Consider the following 15,922-nt stretch of genomic DNA (forward strand, 5'->3'; position numbering starts at 1 on the left):
GCGCACATCAGAGCTAGGATATCTTTCAAAGAGTCTCACTCTCCTTCCTCCAGGAGCCAGGTTATGCTTCAGGCCAGCTGTAGCCTTCAGTCAGCTTTTCTGCCAGCAGGCCCTTTTCCATTCACTCCTTTCACCTGTCAGCTTGGAGAGGTTCACAGGAGCCAGCTCCTCTCCTGCTAGGGTCTTAAAGCCCTTCTCTCTAGGACCCTTGTCTGTAACTGTGCCCTGATGGCCTTTTATCAGGCCCAGGTTATACGATAATCTCACTAGTTGTGCTCATTCCCTTTAAATTACTTCCTCACATGTAGCCTGGGCCCAGACTCCTCTTAAAGGGGCCAGCAACTTCATACCAGACAGGTAAACTGAGGCAAAGAAGTCAAATGACTTTTCCAACACCACAGCAGTGGCGATCAGAAGCAGTACTTTAAAATCGGTGGTTCTGGCTTGTGCTCAGAAGTCTAGCTCACATATTTATCCTCACTCACACACGACTGGTTTGATTGACTCTGTAAACTGTTATCGATTAAACGTCAGTTAACTTGCATGTCAGACGGGGCACACCAGGGAAAGTCATTGACTGTCCTGCCCTAAGGTAGTTTGTATTTCTTCAATCGATTCAGAGAGTAGTTATCATGGGTGATTGCAAGTTCAAAATATAATTTTTAAGAGGATCTTTGCCTTTATTTATCCTGAAAGTTTGATAGCAGGTCACTTGCTTCCCTCCCTTCCTTAATCCTCTGTCTCTAACTCTCCCTCCTGGACTGGAGTAATGCAGTGCATATTACAAAGAATTCCCCCTCAGTGACCCCTTACGTGAGAGAATAAACCAGAGTAGTTTGCACATCCAAGAAAGGCCAGATGAGCGGCCTCTAATTTTGACTATATAGGAGTCCTGCTTTCATACAAGAGGCAGATCAGCATTGTCTTGAAACAGAAGGGGAAAACTTTTTTGGGGGGGGGAGGTGGCTATTGGAAGATTAGTGACAAGCTGCACAATTCAGATGCATGGAGAAAAAATGGATTCAATTTCAAATTATAAAATCATAAGGTGAAATCCTGGCTCTGTTTAAGTCAATGGAAAAATTCCCTGTGACTTCAACAGGACCAGCATTTAAAGGTCATCTCGAGCTGCCCCCACCTTCCTCGGTGTCCTCTACAGTTACTGTTAGTGCACTGGACCACTGATTTTAATAGTGAGACTTCCACACCTTCATTCGGGAGGCTATTCCATGCCGTAACCCAGCTCACTGCAGACGTTGAGGCCAAACCTGCAGCCGCAACAGTCACCGCACCCCTCCAGGGAGAGGGTGACCTTCTACTGCAGGGGCGGACAAACTTTTTGGCCTGAGGGCCGCATCGGGTTTTGGAAATTGTATGGCGGACTGGTTATGGGGGGGCTGTGCCTCCCCAAACAGCCAGGCGCGGCCTGCCCCCTATCTGACCCCCCTGCTTCTCACCCCCTGACAGCACCCCCCCGGGACTCCTGCCCCATCCAAAATCTCCATTCCCTGATGGCCTCCCTGCGACCCCTGCCCCATACACCCCCCCCCACTCCCATCCACTGCCCTGCTCCCTGTCCCCTGACTGTCCCTGGAACCCCTGCCCCTGACTGCCCACCACTGCCCCATCCAACCCCCCTTCTCCTTCCTGACTGCTCTCCCTGCTCCCATTCAACCCCCCTGTTCCCTGCCCCCGACCAGCCCCCCAAACTCCTCTGCCCTCTCTCCAACCCCCCCTGCTCCCTGGCCCCTTACCATGCTGCCTGGAGCACCAGTGGCTGGCAGTGCTACAGCCGTGCCGCCCAGAGCACCGGTCAAATAGCCGCGCCACCCAGCTGGAGCCAGCCACGCCGCTGCGCAGCTCATAGCACTGGGTCAGGCCACGGCTCTGCAGCGGTGCTGCCCCGGGAGCTCGCAGCCCCGCCGCCCAGAGCCTTGCGCCAGCAGCGCAGTGAACTGAGGCTGCGGGGGAGGGGCCGGGGAATAGCCTCCTGGGCCAGGAGCTCAGGGGCCAGGCAGGAGGATCCCACGGGCCGTAGTTTGCCCACCTCCAGCACCACCTGGTGTGGAGTGGGAGCTGATTCCTGCTGATGGTGCGCTCTTCCTGTTCAAAACAGGAAATCTCCATCTCTCCGCAAACACAAGCACAGTCCTGGATATCCCTTCTTGTGCGACTGACCCTCCCCTCTACACATGTGCGTGACTTAGGAGTTTATGGGGAGGGAGTGTGAAAAAAAGGTCAGCGTGGTGGGCCAGGGTCCTTCCTGAGTCCCCACCAGACCACGATTTGGGTGGCTCATGTGCTCCACAAGGGAATCTCCAAACAGAAAACCAACAAAAGGGGTCTTTTCCCTCTCCCCCACCCCTGGGAGACAGAGAATCAAAGTGGCAGTCTCTTGGGCGGTCTTTTGGGAAGTCCTTTGGCTTATCTGTCAGTTCTAGTGTCCTCTCTCATGATTCAGATCTGCCTCCAGCCCCTCCTTTTGGTCACCGTTTCTTTATGCCTGGTCCATACAGTATAACAGGCAGCAGACTGTTGCAGACCCTTTCTCCTCATCGATCTGTCCCTGTAGCCATCCGTCTCCAAGATAGAGCCATCTTCCCCCTAGTCACCATGCTTATAAAAGGTCAGGCTTTCCCTTTTTAAGCTGCCTCCCTCCAGCCAGGGAAAGCCTTACAAGTGTGTCTGGTTAGGGACGTTAGTTTCCTCTCTACTAGAATGAGGGTGTGTCCCCTCACAGTCACATATTGGTTCTTGTGCCTTCCTATCAGAGGTGCTGATCCAGTGGCTTTACTGGGGGGAGGGGGAAGAGAACACCCAGATTTTCTGGAGCCGGCCCTGACAGTCATCCTAAACTTTCCTTGTCATAACTTCCCCCCACTAGGCCTAATTAGACCCCAGTGTAGCACCTTAAATAGTTCCGCCAACCTCAGTATTTCAAATACTTGAAGATTATCATGATGTTCCACCTCCAATCTCACCTTCCCCCATTCATGTGCAGACACGTTGAGTCATCTCTTAGCCAAGGTACACATCATGGTTCTTATAGATCAAGCCCTCCAGCTCCCTGATATTTTTGTCGCTATTCTTTTGAACTCCCCTCTGTTTGTTGGGATGTTCTCAGTGCCAGAATTGTGCACTGCAGACCAGATCGTCTGCTGCTGTCTATCTAGTTATACTGAAAACAATGGAGCTGGGCCGATTTTCATCGGCTGGAAATCTGGCCTAGTAAGTGCCCGACACAGTAGAACTGTAAAAAAGAAAGTTTGGGGGTCACATTTGGAAAATGGCTCTACATCTAAAAATGTTGGGGTGCAAAGGTTTAGAGAGGTCGAGAAGATGCATTTGTTCAAGCAAAGAGCATAGACAGCTAACTAACAGATTTGTACAGTCAAATGATACGCCATACAGAAATTGGAAAGGTGTATTTATATAAATGCAATAAATATTCCAACATACTCTCTAAAATGTCTATGAATCCCCTGATTATATTTCCACTTTACTTTAGTCTCAGACCCTTATCCTTTATACCTGTTTAATTCCCTGTAACTGCAGGGTATGGGGCAAAGATGATATGTTATAAGATGTTAGTGGAAGGGAGCTCAGCCAGCAAGTAATGCTTATCTGTCATGAAGGCTACAACTCCACTCAGATATTATGGTGGTACATGTTCATATTGAATTAAAAGATGTACTCGGCCAGGTACATTCCCCGGGGCTTCCTGGAACATTGACAATGTTGTTTGATGACATTTGCATTAAAGGCACTTACTGTATGAGCAACCATAGACCTCAACTCTCAGGCCTATTCTTCCACTGGGATTCCATTTCAGAGGGACGAAGCGCAGGAAGCGGGTTTTCACAGAGTGCAGAAGTTTGTGATGTACAACACTGTCCGCATTGGTGTTCCCTGTGAAGACCTGAAAGGAAAGGAAGCTCCAGTGAGACTTTTAATGGTCAGTTAGTTGTGAGCAATGAAAATAGAAAAACAAACTCAACAAACACAAAAAAATAAAACTATCTATGGACTGAAGAAAGACTGCAGGACTTCAAAGACCAGGTTTGACTGAAATAAGCATCCAAGCTTCGGGAACCTAACTGAAACATCTCCAAACTATCCACTGCTGAAATGCAGCTATCCTTATGGTGGAATACAGCACCTATTTAAAAGTGCACAGTAGCGCTACAAAAAATGATTTGCTACATTTTTGATAAAACATTTTTTTTTTTGGTTGAAAAATTCCATTTCATCACTCTTAGGAGCAGAGACTGTTTTGTTTCTGAGTTTGTACAGCACCTAGCATACTGGCTCCTGGTCACTACCATAGGCGCCGACAAAAAAATGAGTGGGTGCTTAGCACCCACCGGCAGCCAGCTCCTCCTTTCCCCACCAGCGCCTCCCACCCGCTGGTGGCCCCAACGATCAGCTCCTCACCCTCCCACCAGCCACAATCAGCTGTTTCGTTGTGTACAGGAGGCACTGGGAGGGAGAGGGAAGGAGCAGGGATGGGGCGCTCTCAGAGAAGGGGGTGGAACTGGACGGGAAGAGGGGGGAAGGGATGGGGGTTTGGGGAAAGGGGGTGGGGCCAGAGCACCTCTGGGGCCTGAAGGAAGCCAGCACCTATGGTCACTACAGTAACACAAATAAGAATGTTTCTCAGAACTAACAAATACCCAGGTGATCAGGGCATTCTCCAGGGCTGTGAGAAACCCAGGGTCAAATCCCTCCTCTGAATCAGGCAGATTTAGAGTGTCCTAACCACCAGATTATTGGCTAGTCTGCAATGGGGTGTCTGTCTGTTTCTCCACTCCGGAAAGGTCTCGTTTTCATTCTGTTTCACAACAAATTTCAAAACCTCCAAATATTTTCACAAAACTCAAGTTTTCTGGCCAACCCTAATACTTCTTTAACTATTCTGAGAATGAACGGTGGGAGAGAACTATGTTTTGAGAATGAGCAGGCTGGCTCTTTAAACGCACTTAAAAGATCTCAGAGGGTTGCCTGGATAGATAGGAGAATCTGAATCCTATTCAGCCCTGATATAAATGAGCCCGGCTACACTGATGTGAATGGAGCTGAACCCACTTAATTTGCTGATTCCATTCCTTTGAACATAAAGGCTGAATATGGCCCTCTGAGTGCAAAGATGTTGCATGGACTAAAGTGGGGTGGCCAACCTGTGGCTCCGGAGCCACATGCGGCTCCTTGTATAGGTACCGACTCCGGGGCTGGAGCTACAGGCGCCAACTTTCCAAGATGCCAGGGGGTGCTCACTGCTGTGTCCTCGCTCCTCTCCCTCCCCTCCAGAGCCTCCTGCATGCTATGAAACAGCTGATCGGGAGGTATGAGGAGGGAGGCGCTGATAGGGTGACCAGATGTCCCGATTTTATCAGGACTGTCCCGATATTTGCTTGTTTGTCCCGCGTCCCGACCAATGTTAGGTCGGGACACTGGACAAACAAGCAAAGGCTCCGGAGCCCGAAGGGCTCGCACCCTCCCCTGCCCCGACTCTGCCCCCTCCTTCCCCCATTGGATCCTTCCCCAAATCCTCGCCCCCATCCCCGCCCCCTCACTGCCCCATTGTCTCCCTCCCCAAATCCCCGCCTCTTTCCAAGCATGCCATGCCCAGGAGACGCAGGGGAGCGTGGGGCCGGGGTGAGTGTGAGTCTGGCCTGGCCCCGAGCAGGCAGGACTCTGGCGCGGTACCTGGAGGGAGAGTAGGGGGGCGGCCCGTGGGGCTAGGTGGCGGCTGTTCTCCCCACCTGGGCAGGGGACTCGGGAGCAGCCGCTGCTGCAGCTCCCACTGCTGCGGGGGGAGGAAGTGGCCAAGCACGTGGCGCTCGGCGGCTGCGGCTTTGGTGCCCGGGCCCGAACCCCCCGAGCCCGGGCCTGCTGCGGGGCAGCGCGCACACTGCGCTCAGCCCCTGGCCAGTCGCGTCTGGGCTGGCTGCCCAGCTGGTGCAATCCTGTGGTGGAGGCATCGGCAGCCCAGTCCCGTTCGTTCCCCTGCAGGACCCGAGCGGGATGCGGGGGGCTCGGGGGCTGCTGCCCCCACTCCGAGGCCGCCCGCAGGATTGCACCAGCTGGGCAGCCAGCCCAGACGCGAGTGGCCAGGGGCTGGGTATGCGCAGCGTGCGCACTGGGTCCCCGCAGCAGGCCCGGGCTCGGGGGGTTCGTGGGCGCCAGAGCCGCAGCTGCCGAGCTTGGCCAGCGGCCGCTTCCTCCCCCCGCAGCAGTGGGAGCTGCAGCAGCGGCTGCTCCCGAGTCCTGCTGCCCAGGTGGGGAGAACAGCCGCTACCTGGCCCCGCAGGCCACCCCGTACTCTCCCTCCAGATACCGCGCCTGAGTCCTGCCTGCTCGGGGCCAGGCTGGACTCACACTCACCCCGGCCCCGTGCTCCCCTGAGTCTCCCGGGCCTCCCTCCAGCGCTTGCGGAGGGAGGAGGAATCGGGTGTGGGGGATTTTTTTTTTTTTTTTTGCTCTGCCGCCATTTTTTCCCCCTCTGCCCCCGCCCCCCCCCCCCCGGCGTCCCGATATTTGACCTGGGTGATCTGGTCACCCTAGGCGCTGATCGGGGCTGCCGGTGAGTGGGAGGCACTGGGAGCAGGGCGGAGATGGGGAGGGGAGCTGATTCTGGCTCCTTCTCAGGCTCCGGTTGGCCACCCCTGGACTAGAGACATTACTAAATTAATACCGGGCCAGATGTTGTGCTGGGGTAAATTGGAATAGCTCCATTAAAGTCAACCGAGCTATGCTGATTTACATCCGCTGAAGATCTGTTACACTGCCTCTTAAATTAGTCTTTGGCAAAATTGCTGCAACACTCAAACTGAACGTCTTAGCTATGTCTGGGTGTGGAAAGACAGAAGAAAGTTCAGTTAGAAGAAGTGTCAGCTCATCCAAGCTGATGCATTAAAAAGACAGGCTCAGGATTTTGTCTTCATCTCACTTGACACACATGCAGGGCAGCAAACAGCAGCTTATTTACAGATCTACAGAAGCAGGCTCCTGTAATGACGCCAATGATTATCTGCTCTCTCACTTTATTAGGCAGGTAATGGGGTGGGTTTGAACTGTGAACAGAAGGAGAAGCGCTGGCACAGTCCAGGCAGACTTGAGGTTAACTATCTTCCAGAGGAGTTATTTTAGGATGTAGCTTCTTCTGTTTTTTCCTGCCAAAGATCAACTGATGAACCAAACTGAAAAAGAGATTATGAATGTGCAGGGCCCTACAACACAGATGTTTGTAATTTACATGATTACAGCCTTGATTTAAGGAAGTGCAGGTGCAGAAGCACCTGTCTACCTTGCAGATTTTGCCTATGTCATCTCTGTGACCTGCCATTTACACCCAAGCAAATGGGGACAGGGAACAACCAACAAGAAGAAACTGATTTAAAATACCAAGTAGCTCCTCCAAGGGATCTAAATGAATGAAAAAGGAATCAAATCAAAGTTGCAAGTGTCAAAATGACACTCCCATAAAAAAAATGGCTTTCTTCCTTTTAAACAGTTCTATTAGTGCAGGAAAGCTCATGCGTGAGCTATAAGAAGTGACAACCATCATACAGAACAGACCTGTGTCTGAATATCTCACGGGGGACTTCTGAAACATTCTGTTGAACATGGATTTCAAGCAAAGTGTGAATATATGACAAAGCTGGAGCACAGGGATGAGACTGCCGGTCATCTTGTCAGATTTTCTAGCTTGAAAGAAGCTTTGATTCTGGAGCACCTATACCAGCCCTAGGGATATAAATGAACTTCAGATGTGTTCAAGCTAGACTTTAATTGAATGGGGTTGTTCAGTTTTGGGAACTGAATGGTGGTGTTAGAGTTTTAGAGGTCAATCACTAAAATCAATCACATCTACCTATAGCAGTGGTAGGCAACCTGCGGCCACTCAGGGTAATCCGCTGGCGGGCCGCAAGTCAGTTTGTTTACATTGGCGTGGCCGCCCACAGCTCCCAGCGGCCGCGGTGGAAGCTAGAAGCTGCAGGAAGCAGCGTGGGTCACAGGGACCTGCTGTCTGCCGCTTCCTGCAGATTCAATTGGCCGAGAACGGTGAACCACGGCCACTGGGAGCATGCCAATATAAACAAACTGTCTGGTGTGTGAGGCCCGCGGGCTGCAGGTTGTCCACCACTGACCTATATCCATCCACAAAACACCATGTAATAGACTGAAAGGTTCCATGATGTGAAAAGCATTCTACAATCCTGATGATAATGTACTGAATCTAAGAAACCCTTCCATTGAATGTGATGCTACAGTACGTCCATGGAACCGTCACAATTGCATCAATGCCTTATCCTGGCATGATGGATCCGAACAGTTCTCTGCTCAGAGTCTGCAGCCACTATGATCTATCATGACAGTGAATACGAACCCTTTAATTTCACTGGAAAGAAAACACCAAAACAGTTTTAGGAGTTTCACTGGTATTGGTACCATTGAAGACACTTTCAGATAAGGGAAATTTCCCTGTAGAAAAAGTGGACAGTAAAGGGAAGGAAATGCACTGAGATGTGACTGTTTTTAGCCCCTTCCGCTTTGTGCATTCAGTGAAGGCTCGTTTGAGGCTCTGCAACAGGAGTCTTGTGTGTGTTTAGTAGACTTGTTTAAGACTATACAACAGGAGACACCCAATCCACAGCAACAAAACTCCAACCCACATTACTGCCACTCTTTTGCCAGTAAGAAAAGTAAAATAAACACCTCTCTGTTCAAATTCAGTCCCGATTCTGGAGAAGCTTTGCTTTCCATGGGCCTATGCCTGGACACAGGGTTCCAACTGTAAGGAGCTCGTCGAGGCAGGATCAGATCGCCAGTGAGCCTCACCTTGAAGCATCCCTTTGCCACCAATCAAGGCAAGTCAGCAGGGAAGAAGAGCAATGGGGATTGCTTGGCTCAAGAGATGGAAGGACACTTCTTTCTCACCTATTGTGTAGCCTCCCTGATACCGAACAGAGCTCTCCCCTGTGTCCCCTTTCTGCTCTTCCTTGACAGGCAGGCTGTTATTTTGTGTCAAAAATATCATCAGCCCAGCTGTGACCTCTGCCACTGTGTGACCTTGGTCAAATTGTTTCACCTCTTTGTGTCTGTCACTGCTATTTAGACTGTAAGCTCTTCAGGGCAGAGACTGCCTCTTACTATTTGTGAGTACAGTGCCTAGCATAATGGGCTCCTGATCTTGGTTGGGTCTATAGATGCTATTGTAATGCAAATGAATAACCACAACAATAGGTACTTCCAGGTGAGCTGAGGTTCTTGTCTAGACTGAAAGAAAGTGTGCCCATCACAGTTAAACAGAATCAAATGTAATCCTTCTGAAACCAATCACATCTCCAGAAAGATGCATCTCCTACCCCGCTACAGTTTTGTCCTCTGTTTTACCAATCACGGCTATATTTTACTCCGTGATATGCCTGCCCTTCACAGAGTACACCCGACTGTAACATCCCCAACACCTCATCTTGTTTGCTATCGAGGGAAGGAAGAGACCTGTCCAAATTATCTATCCTACAATATATGAAGAAACAAAACAAAACTGGATTCCAGCCCCATCACCCTCTGCCCAAAATGACGATAGACTCCAAAAAAGAAGTTCAATTTCACCATACAATAGGGATTAAAATGAATCTGCCCAGAACTTAGTAATGAACCCCAGGTCCCCTTGCTAAGAATTACACATGTTATTTATTGAGAGTGCAGATTGTGCTTCGGCAATACAATGTCTTATTGAGTTCTCTTCCTCACATTACGGAGAACTGACAGTTTCTGTGCACAAGCACAGATATAAAGCAATCAAGCAGTAGGAGGATAGAGACAGTGCACTCCACCCTAGCCCATCACTGTATTGCATAATCTGCTCAAGCGGGATGGATATATGCATTGGATGTGCTCCATTACATTACATGTGTAATCTCTCTCATTAGCTGCATTGCAAATAAAGGCATAAATACTGATAACACTATAAGTAGCCTTAGGTAGATTGCCAAGAAAAAAACAATTTTTCATCAGGAAAATCCAAATGAAATATTTTATTTTGGTCAATTTGACCCAAATTGGAATATTTCATTTTATTGAATTGATCGCAAATGTTCAATTTTCAATCAGCAAACAAGATATTAAACTGTATTTCCTTTTTAAGCACATTGTCTTGGGGGAGAATGAGGGCATTAGGCTTTCTGGCTGGACTGGATCTCCCATAATACACTTGGCCCATAAGAGACAAGGGGGGGCCTGAATTGCAACTCCCATAATGTAAGAGAAATGTTGTTTAATGTTGATCTGGTTCAAAATGAAGCATTTCATGCCATTTTAACAAAATGAAACAAAACATTTTGATTACAGGAATGTCAAAATGAAACATTCTGACAATTCCAAATCCGTTTTTTTTTTCAAAAAATGTTTTCCATTTAAAATTTAGAAATTTCAACTTGTCATCTCATTTCCTGTGTTGAAATGTCAATATTGTCCATGGAATGGAAATTCCAAAGATCACTCAATAGTCATGATTATTATTCACTGGATGCTGGCAGTGTGATCACAAGTGTAAAACTTAGGCTAGGTCTACACTGGGGGATGGGGGTCGACATAAGATATGCAAATTCAGCTACGGATATGCAAATTCAGCTATGAATATGCTGTAGCCCACGGAAGCTTATGCTCAGATAAATTTGTTAGTCTCTAAGGTGCAACAAGTACTCCTGTTCTTTTTGTGGATACAGACTAACACGGTTGCTACTCTGAAACATGAGGGAACTGGGCTTATTTAGTCTGCAGAAGAGTTGGGGGAGGGGGGATTTGATAGCAGTCTTCAACTACGTGAAGGAGGGTTCCAAAGAGGATCAAGCTAGGCTGTTCTCGGTGGTGGCAGATGACAGAACAAAGAGCAATGGTCTCAAGTTGCAGTGAGGGAGGTCTAGGTTGGATATTAGGAAACACTATTTCACTAGGAGGGTAATGAAGCACTGGAATGGGTTACCTAGGGAGCCCTGACTGGGATGATTTAGTTGGGGCTGGTCATGCTTGAGCAGGGGGTTGGACTAGATGACCTCATAAGGTCTCTTCCAACCCTGATCTTCTAGGATTCAAAGAAAGATACTACCTTACCCACCGGGATCAACAAGGCTACAACAACACTGCAACCAAAGATAATGACCAACCAGGAAGAAGACACTCTAATAAGAATGGAAGGAGGGTAAAAAGAAAACTTCTAGGAATGAGTTCTACATTCTAGTGTCTTGTCCAAACTGCAGTCTACTTAAATTCTTCCTACAACCTCAAACTGATACAGCACTTTAGTTCCTATCCTAAGCTTTTGCGTATTATCGCTATACTTTCAATCAAAAAAGTTACAGTCACCCACCACGTGGCTGCCTTTCATGGATAGATGAAATGATCCCCATGGATAGTTTTAAATATCAGTTAAGTCTGGAGAGCACTTTGCTGTGAAGGATGCTATAAAATATTATAACTGTTGTTAGTAACAATAATACTGGGAGGAACTTACTGCAAAACTAAAGCTGTAAAATAGAGGAAGAGCCAAAAGTCAGCAACTAATTCCTGTTTCTTCTTGGCATCCTACTCTTTATCGTCAAAAAACTTTATAATATTATATATATCCTCATCACCTCAAAAAAATAAATATTTCCCTAAAACCTTGACACGATTAACCTTAGCCAATAGACTGCAACAGCTCTTTCCATATCTATTCCCAACATTAATCATACACTTCAGGCTGTACTTTTGCATAAATCTCACAGAGGCTTGCATGCTTTGTATTGAATTAGTGGGATTAACAATGCAGTGAATGTGTTTGTGTCTAGCACTGTTGAGCAATGCCTGGAACCCTCCTCATATTTAGCTTCATCAAACTGAGTTTAAAAAGCTCTCTCTCTGATGATAATTTGCTAGCCCAATTCAGCAACAGGACACCAGAGAGGTGTTAGTTATTCCACGCAATGGTGACTTCAAATGAATATTTGACATCATTATCTTACATTATTTCCCTGTTTTATAGTTTAACAGCATTTCTATTTGGAGCTGCAATATAATTTTGAAAGTGCATGGACAGTTAGATTCGATTTTCCCCAATGTTTTGTAAAATGGTAAAAAAAAATCCATTTTTAGCCAATGTAGCTTTGCAAATTTTGCTGGGAGCAAGAAAAAATTCACACTCCAACCTCAGACACAACATCTGTGTATCTCATGAGATTATCATAGGTTTGTCTTATGGCACTGTTTATCTTTTTCAATATCTTTTTACTGAAATTTTATCACAAGACAGTTAATCTTTATGCATATATATGTTGTTATTGTGGAAGAAGGGGTGGGTGGGAAGAAGGAAACAGCCTAGGTTTCAAAGGAATGATGATCAACATTTTATGAATTTTCAAGTTTTATCAACATTTTGAAATTTGATTATTTAAAAAAAAATAGAGGAAAAAAGATTTCTGTGCAAGAGAGTTTTGAGCAAGTTTAGTTAGATCATCATTCAAAATTAAGGTGACCAGATAGCAAGTGTGAAAAATCGGGATGGGGTGAAGGGAAATAGGCGCCTACATAAGACAAAGCTCCAAATATCGGGTCTGTCCCTATAAAATCGGGACATCTGGTCACCCTATTCAAAATGGGAAGAGTTCTGCTACCAATGCATTGAATGGTATGGGCTAGATTCTGAGTTGGTGTAAATTGGTGTAGCTTCATTGAAGTCCATTTATATCAGCTGAAGATTTAGTCGTATGGTTTTTCTAGGCTTTTGTCTTAAGAACATAACGGATAAATCAAAATCTGTGTCTCACTTCACTCAGTCCCTTCCTACAAAAAACACTGCTGGAAAGCTTTTAACATCCCATAATTCAGTCAAGGTTTTAATAAGTACACTTCCCACACTGATCAAAACAGCCTTTTTGATACCAGAGCAGCAACAAGAAACTATTTTTCCAGACCATGAGACAGTTTAAGAGGACGTATTGCAGTGTCCCAGTGGATATCTGTGCATCCTTTTTTCCCCTCAACACAGGTTTGATCAATTAGTTCCAATCAAACATTTATTCCCTGTATCAACCAAAATAAAAAGACCTAAGCAGAAGACCTGGAAAACCAACCATATCTAGGGTGACCAGGTGCCCAGTTTTCAACTGGAAAGTCCGTTTGGAAAGGGGACCTGACAGTGTCCAGTCAGCTCCACTGACCGGACACCAAAAGTCCAGTTACTGCAGGCAGAGATGGCGAGGGGAGGCACCAGGTCATCACCCTTGCCAGCCCCTACTCAGCCGGGGCTGCCTCATACCTGCATTGGGCAGCTGAAGCTCCCCGCCCCGGCTCTGCAGGAAAGTCCCTCACAACCCAGGCGGGCAGGGGGGGAAGAGACGAAGAGCAGTCAGCGATGGGGGGAGGAGGAAGAGGAGTGAGTGGGGCAGGGGAGGGTCCTTAGGTGAAGAGAGAGGGTGTGGGAGGTTCCGGCACTTCTGCTGGAGTGTCCGGTTTTTAAATATTACAAAGTTGTGAACCTTAACCAGCTCTCTGGAATACATATTAGAGAAGCTGACGCTTAACGAGGCAAAGAGCAAAGAGCTAGGCACTCAGGCTCTCACTGTGACACACCAATGTCTGAATACAAAAAAAGGAGGGGCCTCCTCTTCTACTCATCCATTAGAAAGGCATTCAGCTGCCTGTATCCCAGTGCTTTACATTAAATACGAATGCTTAAAGCCAGCTGCAAAATCAAGTCATCCTGCTATCATTAATGAATGCTTTCCTCTGCTCCCATGGTGAGGCAATCATTTTAAACTGAGGCGAACCTATGGCAGTCAGACTGTAAATACTAAATCAGATTTGTTTTTTTGGTTCCAATCTGAACGTCTATATCTGGAAATGGGAGTAGGATGGGAGCCAACAAGTGAGTGGGGGAGTAAAGCACTTTTAGTTTCAAAACCATCTTGATAGCTGTGCCGTTGAGGGAGCAGGAAAAATCAGTGGATTGTTACGTGCTGTAACAGGAGCTCTTGATGAAACAGAGATGTCTGTACATATGTAACTAATTGGTTAACTGAGAAGGTGCCTGTTGATGGTGCTCAATAATATCCATCACTGTTCCTGGGGTTTGTAGGACCAGTAAAACTTCTTGCAGAGCATTTCAACTGGCTGCTTCGCACACATCTCTTTATATCAGCGCTTAACACTTGCTACTTGAAATATATGTCTACTCTTAAAGCACTGCTTAAATTTTGGCCTGGTGGTGTTGGCGTACAGACCCCTGCCTTGCAATGAGAGAGAAAGATTTGATTCCCAGATCCAGTTTCTCATTCTCTTTTGTCCAGCAAGGACTGGGAGCAGAGGCGGATTAGGATGTTCCGGGGCCCTGGGCCAGAGCAAGTGGGGACCCCTCCCTACCTCTTCCACCTGCAGGAACGCCGGACGGGCAGGCAGAGCGGGGCAAGCCCCTACACCCCAACCCCACTCCCCAGCAAGAGCACCAGGAAGGTGAGGACAGTGGAGTTGAGATGAGGGGTGGCCATTTTTCTAGGCCCCCCAATTGGCCAGGGCCCTGTTGGCCCAGTGGCTAATCGGCCACTGACTGGGAGCATGGTAAAGGCAACATCACTCATCATAGATAAGGCCAGAAGGGACAATGGTGATGATCTAGTCTGACCTCCCTCCTGTCCAACATAGGACACAGCACTTCCCTGAACTAATTCCTGTTTGAACTGCAGCAGATCTGTTTGATAAACATCCAATCTTGATTTAAAAATGGACAGTGATGGGGAATTCACCACAATCTTGTGTAGGTTGTTCCAGTGGTTAATTACCCTCACTGTAAAGAATGTCTTATTTCCAGCCTAAATTTGTCTAGCTTCTCGCTTCTAGCCAGTGGATCTTATTATCTTGTTATGGTCAGGCAGACCAAGACTTATATTAATAAATACTTTTTAAAGCACCCTAGGCGAAAGGCATGATGCAAGTGAAAAGTATTGTTATATTTTTCAAGTACTGCGCCAGTCACTTTAATTAAACTTTTCTTTACACTATCTAGTTGGAGAGTTTCCTTCCTCAGAGTATTTTCTTACCTTGGAGATTTATTTTAATCTCTCATTTCGTCCTTCAATTTCATAAAGGAAAATTTTACCTTAAGTCACAACAAAGCAAGGATTTAAAAACCAGGAAACTCATGAGAAGCTTATATGCTGGTTATCAATACTTTCCACTGAAATACAGGAAATGAGGTGGGAGGGGGAGAGAATCAATAGCTCCTTATAAGCCCTTCTCCTGAGATGCGACATCTAGCTCAAAGAACTCTTTCATTCATTACTCTTGTAAGCGTCAGTGAGAGAAGGGACCCGTGAAGTGGGCCAGCAAACGACATCTGATTTAGAGTGAACAAAATCAGACCCATACAACATTTCCACAACATGTCAGGATGAAGTAATTGCTTTCAGGAATGAGTCTGAAAATGATCTGACTAGGTACACTTCAGAGAGTGACAAAGAGGAGAAGAAAAGGAACTTTGTTAGATAGTCTGACCCACGAAGAGGAAAAGTAATTTATTATAGGATATCCTTTCACAGATTCAGCAGTTACATTGGGCTTTATGTTAAACAAAAGGTTTATGTTATATGTTCCATGTTAGATCTCTGAAGAAGTTCAGTATCTAGTATCAATCAATACAGGGGTATTAAAATACACTTGAGCTCATCAGCTAACAATAAATAGTATTAACATACACTGAAGAACATCCGGTATCAATACAATGATCTGATGTACACTCAAAAATCACAGGTATCAGTATAATAGTATTAATATACACTTGAAAGTAACGGAACACAGAAACATATCATTAAGGAGGTGTTTCTTTACAGTGTAGCTAAGTAAACAGATGACACGCTCTACTGAAAACAATATGCAGCATGAAAGA

The 15,922-nt window shown here is 46.8% G+C and overlaps 1 protein-coding gene across 4 annotated transcripts in view; it reads right to left on the reverse strand.

Moving 5' to 3' along the window:
• CNTNAP5 (contactin associated protein family member 5) overlaps positions 1-15,922 on the reverse strand; it is a 398,232-nt gene that overhangs the window by 208,215 nt on the left and 174,095 nt on the right. For all 4 annotated transcript variants that reach the window (XM_044978589.1, XM_044978588.1, XM_044978587.1 and 1 more), the window contains exon 4: positions 3,772-3,919. In XM_044978589.1, the coding sequence (XP_044834524.1) occupies positions 3,772-3,919 (148 nt within the window). The remainder of the gene's footprint in view (positions 1-3,771; positions 3,920-15,922) is intronic.

This window comes from Mauremys mutica, chromosome 10, assembly GCF_020497125.1.
Source record: "Mauremys mutica isolate MM-2020 ecotype Southern chromosome 10, ASM2049712v1, whole genome shotgun sequence".
NCBI classification, from domain to species: Eukaryota; Metazoa; Chordata; order Testudines; family Geoemydidae; genus Mauremys; species Mauremys mutica.